The sequence below is a fragment of the Syngnathus scovelli genome, chromosome 13, assembly GCF_024217435.2.
Source record: "Syngnathus scovelli strain Florida chromosome 13, RoL_Ssco_1.2, whole genome shotgun sequence".
NCBI classification, from domain to species: Eukaryota; Metazoa; Chordata; class Actinopteri; order Syngnathiformes; family Syngnathidae; genus Syngnathus; species Syngnathus scovelli.
Window position 1 is genome coordinate 6,728,153 of NC_090859.1, and position 25,635 is coordinate 6,753,787.

A 25,635-nucleotide genomic window follows, 5' to 3' on the forward strand; every position below is an offset into this window, starting at 1 on the left:
AACAAGAGAAGGAAAAGAAAAAAACGTTCATTTTGTTTCTGGTTGTCCGGGGGGCATCAAGGGAGAGATGATGGCATCGAATCCAAGCCACTACACTATATTATTCTGTCCCGATTGTATAACGCGGTCAAGTTGATACAGCACACCTTTGGCTTGTGCACTCTATTTCTCTCTGGCCAATGGATGCTTACTGAATGCCAGCCGTTATCTTTCCAAATCACTAGTTCTGAAGCACCCGTTATCACTTCTGACTTCCCATCATGATGACCGACTGCTCTGCCAGCATCGAGTAATTGTTGCAATAAAGTCAAGAAGGAGTAAGCAGGGTTTATCAATGGCAATGCTGTTAACTATGGATTGGCTCAAGGTTTAAACTTAAAACCAACCAGACTGTGTGGGGGGGGGTGTATTAAAACCGGAAATATGAAACTATCCATTTTCTATATTGGAAATATATTCAAAATGATCAAAGGACAAATTTTCAAATAACTTGTTGCGGACAGTGTGCGACTAATTAATTTGGGTTCAAAAACTGAACGGATGCATTATTAATTTTGGTAACATTTAACCTCTTATTTCACACTTATTAGTGTATTGGTGTATGGGAAATTTAAAAAATGATGTGCAGGCAATGGGAAAAAAATGAAGGAAACTCCTTTTCAGCTTATCATTGTACTGGTATTACATTTTTGTGATGATTGAGTGATTCCAATGAGAAACACCAAAGGCACATTCCAGTGATATTGACACAAGTGCTCCAACCAGCCATCACAATAATTAAAATGTGTTATGTCCTGTTAAATTAATTGCACACAGTTGTGACGTGTGTTAAATTTACAGCGCTAGAGAACTGTTGCTTGTTCTTGCCATTGAAACTTGGAGAAGAATTTAACTGTCTTGGCAGCTGTCACTTGACTAAGTGTGCAAAGTGTGGTGAACAATTATGAAATTTAAATCGGGTTTGTCTTACAAGAGTCATTTCTCTACATCAGTATCTGACAGATAAATGCCATACTCAACTTGACACCAAAACCAGTTAGTAGCAGTTCAGACATTGGTTCAGGATGCAAAGTTTTATTAGTTCAAAATGGAGTAGATGGTCATTTATTTAAGGAAAACTCTCCAAAATAATTTCTTAAAAAGAGCGAAACAATATGGTCTTTAACACAAACTGTTTGTATGGAAATTGTGGTTGACTCAGAAGATAAAACATTAACAAAAATGGCCCTCTCACAATGTCTTTCATATTTTTTCCCCCACAAATGTGAATCTGACACTTAAGTGTTTAAAGGAATGCGACTTGTGAAGCGTTCAAAGGTTGCTGCCACTTGAAGCTGGCTTTAGTGTGCTTTTGCCCTACTTGTGGGTCCATCCACAGTTTGGCACAGCATGCTTAAACGTATAATCAAAATGCAAATTTGCGTGACTTGGCTCTGCTAAACCTGGCAGAAATAAATCCCAGTGACACTACCTTCATGATCTCAGCCAAGAAATAAAATGGGCAAATATATGCTGCATTCAAGTCCTTGGGGCAAATTGGGGCATGAGAGACGTCATACGTTGTTTAAGCCTGGTTCACACATCAAGATTTTTAAATTGTCGACCGATTTCCAAACCTTAACAGACCCCACATGTGATGAGAAAAAAAATCGGAGTTATGAAAGTTTGGAGTGGTTGATCGGGCTAGCATGCATGTTTGCGGGATGTGGGAGGAAACGGGAGTGCTGGGAGGAAACCCACACAGGCACGGGGAGAACATGCAAACTCCACACAGGAAGGCCAGTGCCAGAATCGAACCCACAACACAATGTGAGGCTAATTTGAGTTTATCATTTATTCATAGCGTACGATCAATACATGTAGCAGGCATAGTATGCTCTGTGTTGCTAAATATATCAAGAGAATGCTGTACATTTATCTTTAAACAATAGGATGTAGAAATTTCACTGATTATTTCAATCCAACTCAGTCTACCAGAAGTGAATTAGTAGCTTTTCTGGACACATGCCCAGAGGTGCATAAGAAGATTGACATTTAGATTCTCTTATTTACCTTGTTTCAGAATGTGGAAAGCATTAACAGTTGTAGCAATAAGTGCATTTACTGTGTTTTTGTATATACTCTCACGTGTGCGTGCAAATGTGTGGGTGTACTTTGGAACTCGCACTGTAATGCCTAAAATCATGTGACTTTTCTCCAGCGTGCAATTGTGAATTAAGTGACAACCACCGTGGGCTTGCCTCTGATCGGTTTGGCATAACTGGGTAATGTCATATACCGTATTTTCCGGACTATAAGTCGCTCCGGAGTATAAGTCGCACCAGCCATAAAATGCCCCAAAAAGTGAAAAAAAACATATATAAGTCGCTCCGGAGTATAAGTCGCATTTTGGGGGCAATTTATTCGACAAAATCCCACACCAAAAACAGTCATGAACGAGCAACAACAGGCTAAACGATAGCAACAACAGGCTAAACGATAGGTATGCTAACGTGACAAACACAAACAAAGAGCTGAGAACGGGCCTGACGTAACATATAGAGTGATTAAGGACAACTATTACATGAATAACATGTTTATAAAACCATCAGTGTCACTCCAATTCATTAAATAGCAACAACAGGCTAAACGATAGGTATGCTAACGTGACAAACTCAAACAAAGAGCTGAGAACGGGCCTGACGTAACATATAGAGTGATTAAGGACAACTATTACATGAATAACATGTTTATAAAACCATCGGTGTCACTCCAATTCATTAAATAGCAACAACAGGCTAAACGATAGGTATGCTAACATGACAAACACAAACAAAGAGCTGAGAACGGGCCTGACGTAACATATAGAGTGATTAAGGACAACTATTACATGAATAACATGTTTATAAAACCATCAGTGTCACTCCAATTCATTAAATCCATCGATCGTTCTTTGTCAACAATGGGTGCGCACGGCTGAGGGCGCTTGCGCTTCAAAATATTCCACAGGCTCATATAACGATAGATAAACTATATTTTAAATAACTATAATACAAGCCAATAATATTATCAAACCATCCGTGCACTTTAATTCCATTAAATCCATCGATCAAATTCCTCGTCCTTTGTCAACATCGCCGCGCGTGCGCCCTGACGTCAGCCTCGTCTTTATTCCACAGATCTACTATATAACTATATTGTAGCGTTAACAAAGTACAAGGATAGACGTAGGTTTGGTAAACGGCTCTTTATTAAACAAAACAAACTTCCAAGCGTGTGGCGGCGTGGACTTCCAGACAGACCGGGCGTGCGTAATGGCCATGTCCGAGCCCCACGCACCGTTCGCGGACAGCCACTCGGCCGAGCGTCGGCCCCCGACTCAGTAGAGACCGGGCGTGCGTAAAAGCCATAATAGTTTTTCAAACCTTCTATGTCACTCCAAATCCTTAATTCCTTCAAACTCGTTGTCCTCCGTGTCACTTAGAAATGGTCACCGCTAATGATGGTAGTCCTTGTGTGGGCACGTTTGTATGTAAACAACCGGCGCGCCGCGCTACTGACGTCACTTGAAATAGTAATCCATTGGTACATCACGGTTCTCCAAACTTTCTTTCTGCTGCTCGATTACTGTTTTCAGCTGCATATTTTACAACTTGAAGTTTGTAACCTGCAAAATATGAGTTTCTTTTTGGTGCCATTTTTCTTAAGCCCACCCAGTTGATGAGTCACGGCCAACGGTAAAATTTAGAGCGCCCTCATCCAGTTTCGTCTGAAAATATAATTTTTTTTGGTTGTTTTATCAAAGTCAAAGTCTGCTTTATCGTTGATATATTTTTTTATATACTAAGACACACAAAGAGATTGAAATTACATTTCCACTATCCCTCGGTGAGATAGTACACATATGCATACAAGCATCACAAAAAAAAACCAAGAAGGCACTAACAATGAATAAATAAGAGTATTGAATAAATGATAAATAAACAAATAATAATAAATAATAATAATAAATATAAGAGGAGCAAAAATGGAGCAAGTGTACATACAGCAGACAGTGGACTTGGATATGGTGCTTTAAAGTGTTAATTGCTTTATTTGACGTTTTCTCTATTTTTTATGTTTTGAATATGTTCAAGATAAAGAAATAAAAGCATGTGAAGTGATCAACTATACTAAAAATAACATGGGAAGTGGTCAACTATACTTGTAAGTGATGTCTTAATGATCAAGTAAAAATTTGTGAAAAAAAACATATATAAGTCGCTCCTGAGTATAAGTCGCCCCCCCACCCAAACTATGAAAAAAACCGCGACTTATAGTCCGGAAATTACGGTAATTACCAGGAAAAAATTAAGGCATAAACAAATAAAATAGAGAGTGGCATACTGATTCAATGAAATCCTTAATTTAACCTTGCCACTAAAATTGGAATACAGTTGGTAGTAATTTTCAATTGGCTATTCAAAAAGAATTGCTGACTTATCTATTTTATCGTTAATAGGGTGTGCATCTTGGAAAAAGCTGGATGACAGACGCTTTAGTTCAGGACGTGCCAGCTCATAAACCCCGACTTTCTCAGCATCTTTCGTTCAATTCAGTGTGAAACATGTGCAAGCAGATTTTTTATTAGCCTGGGGCACAACACATCCTTGGTTTTGATTTTTTCGTGTGCTTTGTTTGAACAGTACTCACCAAAAGGTTCCATCCATAAGGTTTGTTTTACAAAAGACATAAACTTGGAAACGTATTCAATATAAACGGTTTAGGAAGTACATTGAAAGAATTTTTGTTTGTCATATTTCAATGTCGAGCAGAGTACATTGTATTCTTTTGACAAGCAGCTTGTATTAATATGGATAGTTCTTATTCTCCTTTATATGTATTAACTACTTTTGTTTATTTTGGGAAAATGTGTAAGATTAAATACATTGTTAGCTTTTGGTCTAGTCGTTATTTTTTTCTTTACTTTTTACTTCCCATTCAATTTTGGAAATATGAATCTAGTTATTTAAATGTAGTTTTCATGTATTAATTAATTCATGCAAACGTATCTTTGCTATGTATTTAAAAAAAAAAATCATAAAATGCACTAAAAAAACTCTCAGCCTGGACATAAATGTACAGTTCTGAAAAAACATCTGTCATGGTGGGCATCCATGATATTAAGCTTGTAGTTTAGCTTTTCAAATATTGCCTCTATTTTCTCAAAGTATGCTGACTTTTGCAGATGTATGACAACAAAAATTCTTGATAACCCACCTGCAATTCTTGTAATTTTTGTTTTGGTATAACCTTTTTTTGACTGCCTTGATTGTACGATTGCATCACTTAATCAAAATGGAGTCATTCCCGGTGAGATTTGGTCAAGGATGCAAATACTGCAAATTTATGTGCGTGTTTTTTTTTTTTTTTTAATAACCTTGTCCTTTTTCTGTCTCTTTTTACAAGCGTGGCGGTTCAGCTCACAACTGTGGTCAGCTGAAGGTGGGTCAGGTGATCCTGGAGGTAAATGGGGTTTCCCTTAGGGGCCGTGAGCACAAGGACGCCGCACGCCTCATCGCTGAGGCCTTCAAAACCAAAGAGAGGGACTATGTGGACTTTCTGGTGACTGAGTTCAATGTAGCACTATAGCTGAGTGGGAGAGGAGACGAGCAGGGAATCAAGGACAAAAAGGAGGAGGACTTTTTCATTTTTAAATGGCACAAGTCTTTAGCGGTGAACTAAAAGGAAAGCCCACCTCATCTGTCACACAACCTTATTTTTACATGAACCTGTTCTTGATTCTTTTCAACATGTTACCTCTCCGCACCTTATGCACTACAGTAGATACTAATAGTGAAGCCTCTATAACCTAGATTTTACTTTCTGGATATTGAAATTAATGGATTGGCCTCCATTTGACATTTACTGAGGCATCTTGCAGTCAACCAAGTTACCACAGTCAATTTATTTAACAGTTTTTGGCTACTGCAACTGAAAAGACTGGTCCTACTCGGCTTTCGTAGTTTGAATTTATATATGTACAAATAAATAAATATAGATGTATATACTCTATACTGTACAAAATATAAGATATCTATATGAAATATAAACCCTTTGAAAGTTACATTAATATATATACATATATTTAAAATAATATGAATCGGAGCAGCTCACATCTGTCAGATATATGTTGTCCATTGTTTTATTTTAAGCTTCAAACGAATGACTATTGTGGAAGGGAAATAAAGAGAACCTCTGCAAGCACAGGGAGCACGTGCAAACTCCATAAAGAAAGCCAGCAGGTTTTAATCCAGAATCCTTTTTAGCGCTGGCAGAGTGAGGATTTTTTCCTTGGGGGTGGGGCAAGGATATCTCAGGGGTTGCAAAACAAACAGCAAATTTTTCCAAAATCTTGTGAAAACGCTGATAAAGATTCATTATAAATTCCCTATGGTGAATGTGTGGAAAAATTATTCAGAAAATAGGAAAATACCCAAAAGTCAATTATCTGGGGGGGGGTCAATGGCCCTGCAACAAGTTAGTGGGGAAAGTGCTAACCATTGTGCCAGTGTTCCATATTGTCACCATTGAGACCATCGCAAGTTCCAATGTTTTTAAACACCGGTGCCGTTAGGAACTAATGAAAGTACGTCATTCATCATAATCACACGTGACAGCATAAACACATAAGAAGACAGCGTATAATGAAGATACACACATTACCTGAATGTGGATATGCTCTCAGTAGGGGATAAACTCTCAAAGTGTTTCACTTAGACCCCTCAGTGTTGTTCCTGCTGCTTCTTCTACTAGAACATTTAATTTGATAATTTCCAAGTCCCGAACCAATTAAAATCCCCAGGGAGCATGATGAAGCCATGCCCAGTGCATCATCTCAGGAGGTGTAGTCATAAGAGGATAATACTGACAAAGAGCTTAGCTATACTGTACCCTCTTGAACGCCTTCTCTCTCCATTTATTGAGAAAAGCAATTAGGAGCTAGGATATGAGTTAGCATTAGAGAGATTAGGTGAAAATTGGAAGACTGGAACAAAAGAGTGAATCTTCCGTAAAAAGTAAACAATATGTAACTATTGTTCTTGAGGAAGTACATTTAGTGAAACCACCACATTTTTGCTTGTTATATTTATGCTTATAATATAACCTTTGAAGTCCAAGACTGTTTTGGAACAGTGGTCCACAGATTAGTTTGGATTTGCTAAATAGAATTGTGGAAAAATAAGTTTTTTACGAAATTATTGTCATCATAAAACCACTCTGAACGGAAATGCTCGATCATCTTTGGTTTCAAGCTTTCAACCGAAGAGCTGTTTGTGGATTTGCTCATAGGCGGTTAAAAGTTCAGATAAGTAGCTCGGAGCAAGTACCATACGTGCTTTAAAAGTTTGTCATAGAATCCTAAAATCAATTCTAAAGCCGACTGGGAGCTAATGAAGTGATGCTAAATGGTTTATTTTCTATTTAAAGGTGAAGTCTGAATCCAACATTACTTTTAAGTTTCTGGCGGTGCAAGTGAAGTTATTAATGAAAGAAAGATATAGAAAGTTATGACAAAGATAACGTCTGGGCTTAAGGTGTCTTGCGTGATTACAATGAAAATGTTCCGCTGCTTTCTGAACGCTGCTCAGGTGAACTGTAGACAAATGCAAACCTACATTTTTGAAAGGTAAGTGTGAAAAGTGATCAGAAATGTTGTACACGACGGGAAACAGCCATTGATGTTACTTTTTGTTTCAATCTACAATGTATGTTTATTAACACGCTCCCCCAACAATGGTTCCTTCATGACCAACTTCCTTGTGAAATAGATTGTGCTTATTTGTTTCACTAAGTGTGCCTCCTCTTATTATTATTAGCCGGTTAGTTTTGGTTATTGTTTGTCCTCCACCAGATGTTCCACCACGGCCTCTTTCTTTATGCTTTTGTTCCTCATGTCACAGTCCTTGTGCTGTTGGCCTGCTCCCAGCACATTTGAACGAGGGTTATAAAATGCTATTTGTACAGAAAGTGTTTAATTTTTCAATAAAGAAAACTACACAAAACTCTGAGATGTCATTTCAATTATGGAGAGAAGTTGACAATTTTTTTAAAGTGAACAAGATAATGCTTTTTTGTATGCCTAAAAGTTAAATAACAGTTACAAAAAAAATTATTTGAGCTAAAACATGGGCTGAAGTACTATATCAATCATTGTGGTTAATTTGAATAAAAAATATGTTTTTCAAATTATCATTTAAAAAAAAAGTGAACACATAATGCTGTGTAACAGTAGTTCTCGAAATTTTTACACCAAGTGCCATTTCCAAAAACACCTGGCTCTCCACAAACTATTATAGCTATTGTACCAACTGTAAAATATGGTTGCGTATTAGACGCGTGTTAATTAACAAAAACAAGTTTGAGGTTTTATTACAAACCAGGAAATTTAATATATTGTATTATGCACAGGTGATAAGAAAATACAAACGGCACCTAAATAATTATTCATAATGTTCTGTATATACAAATAAAATGCAGATTATACCCCAATACATGTTTAAAACAATTGTAAAGGCTTAAATGCAATTGTATCGTATTTTGAAATTAAATATAACTGAAGACTTGTCAACAAACCATACACAACAGGAAAAAAAGTTGAAGCCACTTAGGAACAATATGCAGTTTTAATACACCGATTTATTAAAGTGATTCTTTGGCATACCACTAAAGGGAGCCTACCTACAATACTAAGAATCATTGTATGCCATACTCTGTGTTTATTTATTATTAAGAGTTGTTGCAGGATAACTCATGACTCACTCATGACTCATAACTCAAACAACCTAACATGGAAATGTTTTGAAAAATAACAATAAAATAAATAAAATAACAATAACATAAAATACTCAGCCGCATACATACTCAAATGCAAAAACTCAAACCGGAACCCTTTTGACATTTTTATTTATTCCCGATCGTATTAATAGTCTGTCAATAATAATTTAGAATTAATGTGGGGGGCGTGGTCATATATTGTTAAAATGATGCAAGAGAGTGTTATGGTCAGTGTTTTTGAAATGATTGAATTATGTAAATCGCCCAGCACCAGCTTTGACATCACTCGATATGTCTTTTCTGGCTGCATGTGTGCATCTCTATGACACGTAAGTTGCATCAAAGGCCAATTACAAATGCACGGAAAGTAAGTGTAATACGGCGGCTCGGTGGCGCACTGGGTAGCACGTCCGCCTCACAGTTAGGAGGGTGCGGGTTCGATTCCACCTCCGGCCCTCCCTGTGTGGAGTTTGCATGTTCTCCCCGGGCCCGCGTGGGTTTTCTCCGGGCACTCCGGTTTCCTCCCACATTCCAAAAACATGCTTGGTAGGCCGATTGAAGACCCCAAATTGTCCCTAGGTGTGAGTGTGAGTGCGATTGGTTGTCTGTCTCTGTGTGCCCTGCGATTGGCTGGCAACCAGTTCAGGGTGTCCCCCGCCTACTGCCCGATGACGGCTGGGATAGGCTCCAGCACGCCCGCGACCCCCGTGGGGACTAAGCGGTTCAGAAAATGGATGGATGGATGGTAAGTGTAATACGCATTTACAAATAAATTAGTTGATAGTGACCCCTCATGGGCAAATCTTGTAAAAGCAAGTTGAAAGACGTTTGTACTCATGACAAATCTTCCGCTAAGCTCCTCCTTCAAGGTACTTCACCAATCAAAAGACTTCTTTCATTTAAAATACTTTTTTATGAAGTCCCGAATCTTGTCTGTTAGGAAGCTATGCGAGAAGATCACATAGCGGTCACATTGTATACAGAAACCTAATTTATGTAGTGCCTATAAAATTGTTACAGCTAGCAGTAGCGTAAGATGACGAGGTAGGATGGCGGCTTTGTTACAGTAATGATCTGAGAGAAGCAGAGCAGCTTATGTGCCTTACAGACCAACTCAGGGTATTACAAGTAATATATACCAAAAGTACAAGTTAAATCGGCGATACTGTCTGTGCAAGCATGCTCATCTGTCTGCAACTTGCAGCATCGTGTTCAATTTTACAAATCTGGCTACTTCGACAGAAACAAACGGTGAAACATGTTCCAAAGTCAGGTATGAAGATTGTTTGTCAAAGTCGTTTTCATATCGCGAGCTGGCAAAATGTGTCGTAAGAAGTAGTGAGTTTATAAGATATAAGGTGTAAATTAAGGCATTCATCTCGTTAACAGTTACCTGCACCTTGTACAAATTGTATCATTTTCACTAAAGTAAATTTGCTTACTTTAGTTTGACGTATCGTGTTGTGTGTTGAAAACAGAATGGTTTGTTGTGCTGAGTGTGTCCCATGGTGACACAGGGGCGGGTCTTTGCTCTCATTAGTTTAGTGGTTTTCATGGCAACGTACCCTTGTGAAATCTGAAAATACTGCCTGCGAGCCGTCTCATGTTAAGGTAGAGGTAAATGATTTTATATATATTAAACTCATTGAATATTTGTCACCCAAAATATTTTGTGTCCCGGGATGATGAGTCGTCTCTCAGTTCATCGGCTGCTCTGTAGTTCTTAACAATTGTTGAGCAAGTCTTTCTGCACAGATTTGGATTAGTCAAGCTGTAAGATTTAAGTAATACTTATAAGTGTTTTGTCTGCAAGATGAACATGTGAGTGTGCCTTGCATGAAATGGAAACTGTCTAAAGCTCATTCAACATCAAGAGCAGAATTAATATTGTGATCCTCTTTCATTCATGAGTTAACGAATAATGTTTTCTAGTTTTGCTAGTGGAAAGTCAATGCCATACTGCACATTATTAAAATTTTAAATTACGCTTTTTATGTTATTATTAAGATAATAATCCATTTCAATGCACTAATCATATTAATAATCTGTCACAATAGTTGTCAACAATGTATGTCAACATACATCAATTTGTGTACGTTTATGTCTGTGAATAAAAAAAGGTTACATTTTCAAATGATCACTTGTACAACATTCTGAGGAAATCACAATGTCCCATCACTGGTGAGTTCTATTTATAGCTATCACAGTGCAATTCTCAGACAATCTATACTTCTCTGGTCTATTTGTCTTTACTGGGAACAAAATTTCCATTAATCTTTAAATCAAATGTAAAATAACAATTTCAAGGTGGCTGCAGTCCAAGGTCATATTTGTAGACCTGTAATATGTTTTAAAAAATACAAAGGACCTTGATTTACAACAAAGGTTCTAATTCCTACATTGTTGATGTAAGCATAAAATATATCTCGAGGCTGTGCCAATGCAGTGATAAAGTTATAAATACAGTACATGTATATTTGTTTGTATAAACACTCTTCATAAAAATAAACATGAAAGCATAGTACATTATTGAATTGAATTGAATTCCTTTATTGTCACGTTAACGCAGTGTTAACTGTGAAAATTAGTTTGGCAGCTCCACGTGGCAGATCATACATATATACTATAACAGTATAAAATACAGATAAAATGCAATACAAAAATAGAATAATGTTAATGTACAGTTACAGTGGTAACTGAGCTTCTGGCGTAACGTGATTACGTATTCCTTCGCTGCGTAAACTAGTTCATGGCATGCCCTGTGTGATCTAGAAATTGCATGTGTTGATCCTCCTATACACAGTATTCATACAATTGTATCTCACAAAATGATGATAATACCACTTTAAAAAAAAAAAAAACACCCAACAAGATATACAGTATGACCTGTATAGTCTTAAAATAAGCAAACAAGTTTGTCGTGGGCTTTTCTGATGATATTTTGTGGTTTCCTCTGTTGAGATTCTCACGGGTTCTTTTCTAAACATGCTGCATTTGTTCAGCTGCTGGTATCCAAAATTGCAGGATGGAAAAAACGCTTGGCACGTTGGTCAGTATGAAGACACGATGGCCGAGTTCATGAATACGTGTTCAATAGTTGTGTACAGATACAGAGAATGCGAGATTGCACCAAGATAGCAATCTCCTTCTCTTAATCTGGGTTGCTGAAGAAGCATTGCAGCCACTTCTCCTAATGAGAATGTGAATGCTACTCGCCTGCAGTGCTCTCTACTTAGCCCCTTTTATAAGAATTACTCAATGAGCAGGAGAACATTTTTAAAATGTTGTTCATTATTCTGGCATGTTAAATTAGAATTGTAGCTTTGCTGGACTTCAACCCTTTTGTTTTGTTCTGTTTGTTACCATATTGCAACAATAAATGCCTTCAAATTTCATTTGCTCTCTCTGACCCACATTTATGTATTTGATAAGATGCTCGCAGAATGTATTGAAAATACTCCAAAACAAGTGATAGTCAGTGTTGTCAAGTTTAAATGGCCCAATTATAATAGTCCCATAGGGCAATGAGAAAAGTCCAGAATCAGGACCACTTGGGTGCTTCAATTTAAAAAATTCAATTCAACTTTATTCTTTTTTTTTTTTTTTACTTGGATCAGCAAGTAACTATAAAGACTAATCAGACAAAGGTATCTTCAGGTTTTTTTATGATGATAATTTTAGGCTTCAAGTGAACTCAACATTTTTGTCACTTTCTAGGAGCTACATTTAAAGACTTCCTCCACACAATTGGAGCAGCTAACTGATGGGACCGCAAGGGCCACCCTGCAATATTTTCTCAGGTCAGAGTTGAGTTACAATAATCTGACAAGCAAATGGAGACTGTGAAGAACACAAAAGCAGAGCTCCTGTCTCCAGCTCCAACGTGCATCTCACCCACCAACTCTGAAATGTCTGAAGATGTGTGCAATGAGGAGGAAGAGCAAGATGACTTTTACAACCAGATGGATGAGAACGGCATCATTGGATTAACACTGGTGGAGGAGACACAGGAACACGATGATCACACAGAATACAATCGAAAATCATTTGGGGGCCGTGAGGAACCAGATATGCCACCTGAGGAGCTCAATTACATCTTTGATGAACATCTTAAAGATGTAGCGATACTCTCACCCTGTGAGTCATTGAATTTAAATTTTTGCTGATTAACTGAGTTATGTGTGCAAACAAAACTGATGCCATAATATACCTCAGAGACAAAAATCTGTAAAATAATGATATAACAGCATCTCTGTAAAAAAAAATATGAAGAGATCAGTTTTGCATTTTGGGTTAATTGTGCTGATTTAATTTGTCAAAACAGATGGAGCAGAAAGTGAATGGGGTTTGCCAAGTGGACCAGTCAACAATAGCAAAGAGGAGTCAGAAATCATCAGTGAGCACCAATTTTTTGAGTCTCCACCCTTGATAGAAGCTGATGGAGATTGCAAACCTCAGTATCCAACATACCAGGCTTCCGCTCGTCCGACACTCCCCATTTTCACTCGCCTGTGCCATTTGGAGGAAATGGCTGCTGCTCCGAGGATCACAAGCGAAACCATTCCAGATATGTTCTTTGCAGATGGGCCTACAGACTCAAACAGCCTCATGACCTGCGAGTCCAGTCTTCACCACCAAGACAAATCTGAAAACACAGAACAAATACTAGGAAAAGATGCCATCTCTCTTCAATCACAAATGCGGCCTGCAGACTCAAACAGCATCATGAGCTGCGAGTTCGGTCTTCACCACCAAGAAAGCTCTGAAAATGAGGAGCAAATAGATGTAGAAGAAGATGTCATCTCTGCTCAACAACGAATGACTAATCAGGAGACTAGTGAGAATTCAAAGACCGGTCCTAAAAAACCCACTCACTCACCGACGCATGTGTCGCATCACTGTCGTGATGCTGTACTTCCAAGGACAAGTGGTCATAACAAACCAAAGGAAGACTGCTGTCACAGTCCCAGAAGAGCTAATGAATCAAGGTGATTCAACTACAATGGTGCCCTGAGATTGTCTTAAATGTACATATTTCTTTTTAACCTTTTGTGTGAACTCAAAATTTCAAGACAACTAACTTCAAACACATTTCTGTTTGGACAATTCAACAATTATAATTTGCTTATGTGAAATTTGGCTTTCCTGCATTTCAACAGAGAAATATCAGTTTACACATTATTTTCAATCAAGCTAACTTTGTTCCCATATCTGTCACTAATTTATATTTTGAAGTTGCTCCAATTGAGGTTACATTTGTAGCCCGAAATAATTTGTTGTGTTGAAGTTGTGTTGTGTATATCAGTGTATGGTGCCGTGCCAGACAGTGAGGTCAACTGAACACATTTTACGCATTGGTCTGGCAAATAGTGAACTTGTTAAACTAAACATAATTCAAAGAAAAAAAAATGACACCTTCTGTATTTAAAACAGCCATATAGCTTTGGCTTTCCGTCTCCAGTATAGTAAATGATAGGAAATAATGTATGTTGCAGTGCTTGAACCCACAGCAACATCGTGTAGACAGACAATATAACAGTACTCAGTCATATATATTCTTTATTGTCCGTGTAGAATGAAAAATATCAGTGCCATACTGATGGAGCTGACATGGGAGTTGATAAGTCAACTAAACGTAATTATGAATCCAACTTCACTTCTTGATAGCACATGCTCCACTGTAATAAGCTTATAGTGCTCTGTCAGTGACTTTTCCATCTGTCTGCCTGAAAGGTGGCCAAAGGCAGGCACATCAGAAAAAGCGGCATTCATTCAATGTAGTACGACAAAACCAAAAATGACATTTCTGTATTTTTCAGTTCAGTATTATGGGGTGTCAGTAAACCTCATTAAAATACATATTACAAACGATATGTTGTTCTATTTCTGGGGGAAGTCTGGATCACATTAATGGTATTTCCATTCATGTCAATGGGGAAAGATGATTTGAGTTGTACTTTGAGTTACAAGCATGGCCACAGTATGAATTGAAAGTGAATCTCAAGGTACCACTGTATACCAATCATTGTCTGTCTATACTTTTGCCACACTCATTCTCTTTACTACACTTTGCGTTTTGTCTATTAATAATTAACCGTGTTGTTATTTCAGAAAAGCCTATCCAACTCACTGGGTACCAGATTTGTCCCAGGTAAAGCCGAGGGTGTCTTTTCCTAAAGGGGATTACAAGCCACCCAAGAGCAGATGGTCTTCCAAGAATCCTCCAAAGTCGCTGACACCAGAGGCCCCTGTTGTCTTTAAATCTCCTGCTGAGATTGTGAAAGAAGTTCTGTTGAACACAAATGACGGACCTCAGCCACCATTTGACTTTAACAAAAGAACATCACCTAATGGCACCGTGCCTCAGGAATTCCGAAGTCAACAGAAAGCCGGTATCCTGCTTGATCAGCTCCAGGTACGACTTGGAATGTGTCCCGATTTGTGATATCCCAGTCACAGTCTTTTCTTGCTGTACTGGAAATACAATTGCTAAAAAGTACAATTGCTAGCCCTTGAGTTGAAATTCCTGAACAAAGGAATACACAAAAATAACTCCCTGTATGTGTCTCCACTAGTCTAAACACGACATTCTGATTAATATTGTGTTTGTGGAATATGAGTTAAGCAGCAAAATTCCCCCATTTTTATCTATCTCAGGCCATTTTGCCACTTGCTGTCGAAAAAAAAAAATACTTCACAGTTGCCAGGTCTCGCGACGCAAGTAATCATGGCTCAACTTCAGGAAACTGGTGAGCCATGATTGGTTGTTCCTGAGATCGGCAACTGTGATGTCATTTTCAGTTGACAGCAAATGTCCACCTCTTGAGATGGTTAAAAACTGGTGCATATCATTTTTCAATATCATTTTTTTGTTTGTTTTTACTCTGCCCCACCAAACAGGTTTTGCAGGTCATACTGTAGTATGTATACAGAATTTTTCATTTACATCACATAAACCTCCTCTGTAGGCTTTTTATATCCACTGTACTCTCAACCTACACAATAGGAGATAGTTATTGGAACGCTATCACCTACACCATCTAAAATTGGAAGTAAATATTGAAAGTAGGACTGAATGTAGGTGTTTTCCACCAAAGCACTACCCTTTATATTTTTCTATTTTCTTCCATGTTTCCTCTCCTCTGGCTGGCAGGAGGACCACGGCAGACTGCTGACTAAGTATGCAGAGGCAGCGAACACAATTGACCGCCTGCGGCTGGAAGCCAAGGTTTGCTCATCTTAAACCACTGTTTGAATTCATTAATTTCATCACTACTATTTTCATTTTATTGGATGTTACAAAGAAAAAAAACATTGTCACTAAAAAATAAACATTAGAAATAAAAATGGTGCCCCATGACCCTGATGATACCATCAGTATTAATTGTATGAATCATGTGTGAAGAAAATTCACTTTATTCATACCTGAGGCTTACTTTCAAAGTAATTGAGAAACAGGTTTTATAATTTATTGATGTCATCGATGCAAATGTTCTTGAGATCTTCTATTTCATTATATTACCTTAATGATATTTTTTTCCTATAGTCTTTAGTGTTGTGTACATATTGGTTGAGGTTTTTCTGTATGCAACCAATGTGCACAACCAATTGTGATCTTCCTTCTCATTTTGGGTGACTCATTTTGTTTTTTTAATTATTCCAAGGTTAACCTGTATTCTGACCAACCAACGTCTGCTCAAGTCATGCCATCAGGACTGCATGTAGAGCCTTCAAAGTTCATGCGGCTGGACTTTCCTCAAGCTCAGAAAGCACAGCCCAGATCATTTTCTCTTCAGCCAAGTGGACCCGGCACACACTTGAGTAAATTTATCATAATCATCATCTCTGCTCCAATGTATCGCATCACGTATCATTCAGCAATTATAAAATGGTTTCAAAAAAATTTAATGATTGATGAACTTTGTACAATAACATCTCAGAATGTTTTCCTTCCCTTGCAGCTTCCTCTGGCCTATGTTTGTCTGCCTCCATTTCAAAGAGCTTTGAGTCCCAAAGCGGACAGAAGGTGGCAAATGCACTTTACGCACAGGCTGACAACTTCCTCCAGCAGGTTGCCTATTTCTCATTTCTTATGTCTAATGTGTGAAAGGTTCATTTCATTATGTGGTGGTTCTTTTTTTTTTTTTTTTTTTTTTTTTTTACATTCAGCTCCAACATTATGAGGACTCGCTGAAGAGCAATACACCTTTCCAACAGGTGAAGTTAAGACGACTTGGAATGCCACAGATAAAAAGCTGGTTTCTACATATTCCCACTCGTTACCTCTCTCTGTATAGGGTCTTGCAGAACTTTATCAAGGACTGGACTCCTTGGAGAAAGGCTACCTGTCAGCTAGGAGAGAACACAAAGTCCTACAGGAGCAAGGCGCAGAACACGGACACTTTGACCCCAATCGGTAGGACGGCTGGATTCTATTTTATAACTTTGTCAATGATTATATCTTTGTGCTGCCTCTGTGTGTTAGAGAGCTGGAGGAGTTCATTTACCAGTGTGGGCGGCATATGGATGAGTTGAAGGAGAGGACGTATCAGAATTCCCATGATGCTGATTCTGCTCTTTGTCCTCAAGCCCAAAAGTCATCTCCATCTGATAATTCTCAAGCAGAGGTAACATCTCACTGTGTGCTCCTGACCCGCATATCAAACTATATTATTCATGTGAGATTAAATCCCAGACTCAGATTTACTAGTAGTGTCTAAGCATAATGTTTGTCCTTCTTTCCAGAGTCAACATACACTTTTGTTGCTAGATTCAGGAGATCTGACCAAGAAAGATGTAACGCAAGTTAATCAGAATTCTTCCGACTTCAATAAAAGACATGGTGACCAAACTACAGACATTAACCAGTAAGCAGACGCAAATTTGTTATGTTGAGTTTCATGTTTTGTATTACGTTTTATGTGGCACGTTATTTGTCATACAGGAGTTCAACCGTGCATCTCACTTATGCTCCTAAATGCAGAAGGAGGAAAGAGCTTAGGAAGTCCTACAGCAGCAGTCAGAGCAGTCTCGCAGAAATAAATACATCAGAGAAGAGGAGTGCCAAACCCAAAACTGGGATTAGGAGGGTGCTTTCTCAGGTCAGCAGTGACCCGCTGATTTAAAATGAGTTTACAGCAATTCAGTATGCATGTATAGTAGTTAACTGGTTAACTGTGTTGAACAGGACGGGGTCATTTCTCCAGGAACTGACAGCGGCTTTGTTGGTTCTGAGTATAGTCATCAGATTTGGGCTGAAAATCACAGCTCTTGCCACCAGAGAGCCTCAAAGCGGTGAGCAAGTAGCCTTCACTCTCCTGCAGCAGCGATACTCTATACTTTGCTAACGCCCTCAGTCTGACAGTCATTCATTTATTTTCAGATTGTGTTTCCATTACAATGACAATGAAGTCTTCTCGATTATTTTCCCTTTTTTGGGCCAGTGTTTCAGGACCTGCCGAAGTGAGTGTTGTGAAGCCTCAGATAATCCGAACCTCAACACCATCTCGTGATTACTCACAATCACACAGGCGCACATTGGTAGAACGCAGTGAATATTTCCAGCAAGAAATGAGGAGGCCCTATCCTGGAGAGCGCAACCAAAGGCAGTGGATCAGTCAGACATACTCAATCAAGACTGACAGTGAAACCAGTGAGTTTGCAAGTTAGTTTTATTCTTCTAGACAGCACATCTGATTTCTTTATTAGTGCATGGCTCACTGTGAGCAATTCCCACTTTGGCAGAGCGCTGGGGAGGCGACTCCAAAATGCCCATTTTATGTCTTCCACTATATTGAGACTCAAGATTTAACGGGAGTGAAAGGGGCCGCTTTGCTAGGCTATGACAGAATTTAGTTGTGACCACACCCACAGCAGCGGAGCCATCCCTCTAATAGATCCTCTGGAAAGCACTCAGAGTTATGCAGAGTTACACCACCATGATTTACACTGGTCACAATAATAGTTTAACTTTAAAATATATATATTTTTACTTATTATATATTATTATATGAAATAAAAATCAAGACTTCTTTATCTAATCTAGATTATTTTTCATTTCCTTGTGTATTGAATCTATCTATCTTTTGTATCACCAGCTCATACTGCACCTGAAGACTTACAAAGCGATCAGTATGAAGAAACCCTGCCCTGTTCCTCTCCAAGCTCCTCCTCCTCCTCCTCTTCTTCCTCCACCTCTGCTGTGCATCATCACCAAGGCGACGCTCTTAAAACACTGAGGTCCAGTCAGGTGGTGACTTGCAAGTGAGTGTGACGCAGCTGCTGCCATGGTGACGGCTGTGCAAACAAAGAACCCCTCCAGACACTTTAGTAACCATTTATTTGCAGAGTATCAATCTCACCAGCTCGTGCATTGCTGACTGAGCCTTTGTACAGTAACATCAGGCATTGTTTTATATTTTATTTCAGGCTTGGCTGATAATGAGTAGGGCTACATGTATAGAGGTAGTCTACTGCGTCTTGCCTTCTGCATGGTTTGGTGTGGAATAACTCAGATTTGTGTATTTTGTGTGCTGAGTTTGACTCCTGCATTGATTGGATGGTGTTGTCTTGACTGTTGCCACAGCACAGCACTTACATTTCCTGCACCTTTATTATTTGACCTTTGACATGAGTTGCTGTGGGGAAAAAACTTTGAACTTGTGTTCTTCATAGTGATTCAAGTCAGGCTCTGCAGGCCAAGTCCATCACGCCAGAGCACAAAGGGGAGAATCCCATGACAAACCATCGTACTGTAACTCATACCACTCAAGGCAACTGCACTCAGCATAGAACGTCACATCCTCTCAGGTTGGTTCATTTTCTCAAAGTATGACCCCCGAACTTCAGTGTTGAACTCAATTTAAAGGGATCGTGATGTGATGACATTCTGGCAGCATATTGGCAACAAACTCTTGTATGGGAGTATCGGCATGTCACAAACACACAAAAGCAGTCCTGGCCGCCATAATTCACTGCTCAAAACACAAATGGCAGGAAGGTTGTTTATTTTATCTCAGCATTATTCACAGTACACTACAGAATATGCGATACTGGAAACTGTCAAATCTCATGATTGATTTTATAGGGAAAAAAAATATTGGGTCACTCACTGTCTGCAGACAGAGGCAGACCACCTTTTCTGAGAGCAACCCAGTTTTTTTCATATACAGGATTTCAACAGCAGCTCTCGCTTTTTGCAGCTGTACAATGCAATCTATTGATGTTTTTTGCCTTAAATCAAGGTTTCTCCCCTCATTATATATTTTTAGACAGTAAACCTGGCTACAGTGATCCCTCGCTACTTCGCGTTTCGTTTATCGCGGCTTCACTACATTGCAGATTTTTTTTCCAAATTAAAAAATACATTTAAAAGTCAAAATAAAACTTCTAAATTGAGGAAATATGTGTCTAACCTTTAGGACAGTGTAGTATTGCTCCAAATGTTCGTTTACATTCCTTTAGAAGTCCGTTTTCGCGTGTTAGCACGATCGTGAATTTGCATATTTCCGCTAACTCGTTAGCCTGCTCAGTACCTCTTGTTGGTGACTGTACTTTGCGGATTTCACTTATTGCGAGTGGTTTTTGGAACCAATTATCTGCGATAAACGAGGGATTACTGTATATACAGAGGTTCTGAGGTTGATTTTATTGCATATTGAGAGTAATGTGCTTAAGGAGAATGTACGGGTGTACATGGTACTTGGCACTTTCTCTGCCTTTTATCATTTTCTTCTCTTTGGTTTAATATTCCATTGAAAAGACCACATAAAATCGACTGCAATTATAAAAGCTGGACATGATAGCATTAATATACTAACGACTGTCTAAGCCCTATATACTGTATCTTGTGCTTGTATTTGTGTAACAGCCCAGCATCTTTATCCTTGACGTTGCTTAAATTTGTTGACAATTTGCCACTTAGGTCTCAAGATCCCTTGAGCGAAATTGGCGGATGCAACAGAAAGAAATGGACAATTGATAGGAATGAGGTGGAGAAGGTGGCGAGACGCACAGCAAGGAAAAGATTAGCACACCAACAACAAACACGTGACACATGTATGTTTATCTGAAATACGATTGGAGCTTTCACTTCAACCTTCACTCGACTCTGGTGCTTTCACTACGCTCTTCATTCCACAATGTTTACTCCAAGACCCTTTGTAAATGTATATTATTATTGTTGTTATAAATGCAAGACCATTTATATTTCAGCAACTGCAACGGAGGATGTCAATTCTGCTTGTCGACTTCTGGTGTCAAGATCGACTCAAACATCTATTGCTGTAGCTGACAGCCAACCTTCACACACAAGTGCCCAAGTCCAGCACACAAGTAAGAATATGCATCACTCTGTAAAAAATGATATCCAATCAGGAGAACATTGTATTGGAATTATGTTTTTTAGAGCGGGATCATACGGAGTGCTCAGATGACAATGATGGCAGAACAAGCAGAGTTGTTCCTTGTTCTCAGTGTTTTTCACATACCAAAGTGTCTTTGGAAAGTAAGCAGCATCCTTTCATCCTGAATGTGAAGTTTTGTCTTTTATCTAGCTTTATTGCGGCTTTTTTTAACCACCAGAACCAGCAGGTGGCAATCAAGAGCCAGCCCAGTTCTGTTCCTGTCGTCACTGTCATCATTGTGGACATTCTGATATCAAGACAAACAATGAGAAAGGTGAGGATGTCTTGCGGTCAAACATGTATGTACTGTATGTGTGTCTCTATGGCCTTGAATATATCTGCAACTTGTCTCATGGGACTAAGACCTTTGTAACTCTAATTACCACCATCCCTTGTCCAATAAGGTCGATCATTACATCCAATAAAGTGAATTACCCTCTGAAACTGTTGCATCACTTCTCCTCATCAACTGGCATGGATTGTGTCAATTAGTTCAGCGTTAGGATAAAGTCAAAGTCAAAAAGTCAAAGTGATAAATGATAGTTTCTAGAAATATGGTTGTTGCATTTCTCAGAGTTAGTATCTGATATGATTTAACAGACTGTTGGAAAGACTCAAACACCCCGAGGACCTCCAGTTGCACACGAACCGAGACTCTCAGCAGAGCGGCACCACCTGCTGTGTGCCCGTCATTGTGTCCTACACCATTGCTGTAAGGGAACATGCCCACCTGACCTTAACACAACACAACTTTTTATTTATTCGTGTGACCTGTCACACTATGTGAATTTATGGCTGTTTTTTTTTTGTTGTTGTTTTTTTTTATCATTAGCCTCTATCTCCAACCTCAACCCATCCACGTGTGCACCAACAACGCAGGTTCTCCTTCAAAAGTCAGCAATTGCAACGAGGAGGAGAGGTTGCGACCCGCGTCGTGCCTTGTTCCACAACGCTCTATAGATGACGCCCTCCTAGCTGCGAGGAAGATGAATGATAGATCAAAACGCATGGTGCGTTCACTGACCGCAGGCCTGCGTTCTCTGGAACGACTGTCCAAGTCCCACTCCAACTCCAACTCTAACTCAGACTGACTAAAAGTGTCTCTGCCCATAGATCCTGCCTGGAGCAGGTGATTCAAGTTCTCAGCTGATCTTAAGTTGTTGTCGTTCGAGAGCTTCTGTTTCGCTGTTATATCAAATGATGTGCTGGAATACCTAATGGGCAAACTATCACCAGCCCCCAAAATATTTGATGCTGTGTAAACCATAGATAAAGCTCAATGAGCACATTTAGCATCCCAAAACAATTTACAATTGTAGACTCGTGGATCATGGCTCTCTGTTTGTGGTTTACTAGGCAATTGGTTCAATGTTTATGGACTCAAGCTGACTGATATTGTTGCACAAACTGGTTTTCTAATTAAGCAATTTCGGGAAAAGGTTGTCCCGCTTGACTTCTGTGTCGGCAGCCCGGGTTTACTTTTTACTCAAAGGATGGTGTGAAAATGAGTGTGAATGCTTGTCTGTGTCTGTATGTACCCTGTGATTGACTGGTCGCCAGTCCTCGGTGTAGTCCAAGGGTGTCAAATTCATTTTTTTCGCGGGCCGCATTGTCGTCATAGCTTCTTTCAGAGGGCCATTAGGGCTATCAACCCAAATAAATGTAAGAGCACCTCATATTATATACAGTACAAGCTACAACACAAACTGACAAATAACTCATTTTCAAATCAGATAAGTAAAAACTGGTCAAATATAAAAAAAATTAAAAAAAGATATTAAAAGTGAAGACAATTTGTAATTCTAGTAATGACACACAAATTTGATGCACAATTAGTCTTCGCGGGCCACATAAAATGATGTGGCGGGCCGTATCTGGCCCCCGGGCCTTGAGTTTGACACCTGTGGTGCAGTCCCTCTTTCGTCAGATGTCAACTGCGATAAATTCCAGTTTATTGCTGGTGTACAAAACGGATGAATGGATGTATAGTATTTTGAAACAGGGCGTAATCCCCTCTTTTTGTCATCTTTTAGAACTACCTTATTAGCGTTCACTGCTAAAAATGACGGGTTTATTTTTGAGTCATTCATTGCCCTTAAGTGTCTTATTGGCACTCACTGCCACATCATGGAATGTTTGTGCATATTTTGAATTATGTGGAAGTAAGTTTTAAGTGTTATTTTTCTTCTGAGGGAACACATCTATAGTTGGGAGTGCAAATGAAGGTCACTAAATTTACATCGAAATGTTTTATACAGAAAATATTACTGTGAAGATTGTGTTTGTATTGGCATTTTAGGTTTGAGCATTATTTCTGTCCTTGTCACCTATGTCATGTAAACTAGGCCATTACTGTTACTGTCACGACTCGACCCCGGTCAGTCCATTATGTGTACGTTGTCATTAGTTCTGTCTGTGTCTGTGTGCTCGCCCCTCCCTTCCTGTGTCTACTCTCAATCTATGTACTAATCACAGTCACCTGCCTCTCGTTACGTTTCGCGTATATAAGTCCTGTCTGCCTGTCGCACCCCTGTCGGATTGTTCTCGTCTCCTTGTTTCTTGTCCACAGTCTGTTCTGTTCCAGTCTTGTTTTGTCTTTCTGTTCTGTTTTAGTCTTATCCCTAGTCGAGCCTCTAGTCTGTCTTTTGAGTTCTTCAATAAACCCTGGTCCAAGCTGCATTTGGTCGACCAGCTCCAATCACTCTGACATAAAGTATTGCCATAGTAGTACCATAGTATTTGGAATTATCTTTGTACCACAAGTACTTCAATAGTTATGATGCTAATGTTTTGATATTAACAAATATCAAAACATTAGCGGCTCGGCTCCACCTCCGGCCCTCCCTGTGTGGAGTTTGCATGTTCTCCCCGGGCCCGCGTGGGTTTTCTCCGGGCACTCCGGTTTCCTCCCACATTCCAAAAACATGCTTGGTAGGCCGATTGAAGACTCCAAATTGTCCCTAGGTGTGAGTGTGTGTGCGATTGGTTGTCTGTCTCTGTGTGCCCTGCGATTGGCTGGCAACCAGTTCAGGGTGTCCCCCGCCTACTGCCCGATGACGGCTGGGATAGGCTCCAGCACGCCCGCGACCCCCGTGGGGACTAAGCGGTTCAGAAAATGGATGGATGGATGTTTTGATATTTATATATTATTATTTCTATTCTTACCAGGTGACATTTGACACATCTGGCACTCCCACTGCATCTCCTTTCTGCATTTGCCATGTGAACTTGTTACAATAAACGCAACACTCGGTCGAAAAAATTTAGATTCAAAGCTTTGTCATATGCACAGTGCAGTAGTGCACTACATTGCTTACAGATAGTCTGAACACACCTGGCACTTCCACACCATCTTTCTGCATTTGCCACGAGTGAACTTGTTGCAATAGACACAACGCTGAGTGGCATGGTTATTCTTGCAGCAACACATAACCTCGCACAATAACCTTTTCCCTGTGTCAGGTGTGGGTGGTTGCTGCTGAAAGACACCTTCTTGGCTGCCATATCAGACTGTGCAAGCGCTCTTGCTAACTTCACCAAGAAGTCTGCCTGTGTCTCTTTGACCCCAGTGTTTACCTGGTAAAGCACTTGTGCATTCAGTGCATCTAAGCGTAGGTACCACATAATGTCCTGGAAGCCGTTTTGAGCCATTAGCTTGCAGATTGAGGGCACTCCCAGTGTTGCTGACCATGCACCGCTGGAAGGCGGACAAGCCCTTGCAGGATGAGGATTGCAATGAACGCCATTAGTTCAGGGAGGGCCATTAACCAGTTTTCCTGCTGTGTCTGGCATGCATGCTGGACAGTCCACTCCTAAATGCATTCCGAAGCATTTTCAGTGTGTTGAAACAGAGGAAACTCTCTACACAACTCGACACCTCTTCTCTCGCCAAAGCAGTGCTGTAGAGGCCTTCGGATCTGTTCTTCACGCCACACTATGCTGTCTTTTGCCGTCTCTGTCGTTCTCGTGTGTCTCCGTGCGACCTCTCTTCTGGAGGTGGCGAATGGCTGAGATGAATAGAAAGGATTGTCAACTTACTTTGGCTCCGGTGCCCCAGCGGAATTTCGCCGCCGTTCTCTGTCCACAAGCCTATTTTTCCCCACAGTCTTTGGGGCGGCACTACCAAACAAGGAAGAGTGCGGCCAAACGGTTTCGTAAATCTGCCATCTTTATTACTGAGAGACTTTTGTAGTCCAAACAACTCAAGAATTCTAGGGGAACACAATAATGTGTTAAATGCATTTGTTTGCTTCTCGCTAACGCTAGCATTAGCTTACTGCTTACCTTGACTGCAGTGCTTGTTTACAAAACGTGTTCATAAATATTGTGAGGGGATTGATTTTGTTACATGTTATATATGGTTAGCTGGACAATCCTTCTGTTGTTAACATATTTTAATCAATCAAAGGAAGGTTTTATAACCATGATATGTTAC

At 39.5% G+C, this 25,635-nt stretch overlaps 2 protein-coding genes across 7 annotated transcripts in view; both read left to right on the plus strand.

Moving 5' to 3' along the window:
- Positions 1-8,024, plus strand: part of whrna (whirlin a) — a 75,562-nt gene extending 67,538 nt beyond the window's left edge. For all 3 annotated transcript variants that reach the window (XM_049737176.1, XM_049737180.1, XM_049737177.1), the window contains one exon: positions 5,428-8,024. In XM_049737176.1, coding sequence (XP_049593133.1) covers positions 5,428-5,610 — 183 coding nt within the window. In that variant the 3' untranslated portion in view covers positions 5,611-8,024. The remainder of the gene's footprint in view (positions 1-5,427) is intronic.
- Positions 8,025-9,828: 1,804 nt separating this feature from the next.
- On the plus strand, positions 9,829-23,879 carry akna (AT-hook transcription factor). 4 transcript variants are annotated; one of them, XM_049737172.2, is made up of 23 exons: positions 9,829-10,069; positions 12,514-12,596; positions 12,715-12,933; positions 13,121-13,784; positions 14,908-15,211; positions 15,950-16,024; positions 16,461-16,617; positions 16,758-16,867; positions 16,966-17,013; positions 17,094-17,212; positions 17,282-17,423; positions 17,542-17,663; positions 17,741-17,897; positions 17,984-18,090; positions 18,240-18,448; positions 18,894-19,059; positions 19,471-19,605; positions 20,720-20,853; positions 21,010-21,129; positions 21,203-21,301; positions 21,379-21,474; positions 21,801-21,912; positions 22,033-23,879. In XM_049737172.2, the coding sequence occupies exons 2-23, from the start codon at positions 12,560-12,562 to the stop codon at positions 22,289-22,291; spliced, it is 3,591 nt and encodes a 1,196-aa protein (XP_049593129.1). In that variant the 5' UTR covers positions 9,829-10,069; positions 12,514-12,559; the 3' UTR covers positions 22,292-23,879. The 4 variants fall into 4 exon arrangements, with proteins under 4 accessions (XP_049593129.1, XP_049593127.1, XP_049593128.1 ...); XM_049737170.2 differs by having other exon boundaries at positions 9,914-10,069; positions 12,514-12,933; XM_049737171.2 differs by having other exon boundaries at positions 9,915-10,069; positions 12,514-12,933; positions 17,780-17,897.
- Positions 23,880-25,635: the final 1,756 nt, after the last annotated feature.

Excerpts from the sequence above, each read along its gene's own strand:
- akna (XM_049737170.2), top strand. The coding sequence starts at position 12,630 with ATGGAGACTGTGAAGAACACAAAAGCAGAGCTCCTGTCTCCAGCTCCA. Across the intron at positions 16,025-16,460 it reads GCCTGCGGCTGGAAGCCAAG|GTTAACCTGTATTCTGACCA; the intron begins GTTTGCTCATCT and ends AATTATTCCAAG. Across the intron at positions 21,130-21,202 it reads TGCCCAAGTCCAGCACACAA|AGCGGGATCATACGGAGTGC; the intron begins GTAAGAATATGC and ends TATGTTTTTTAG.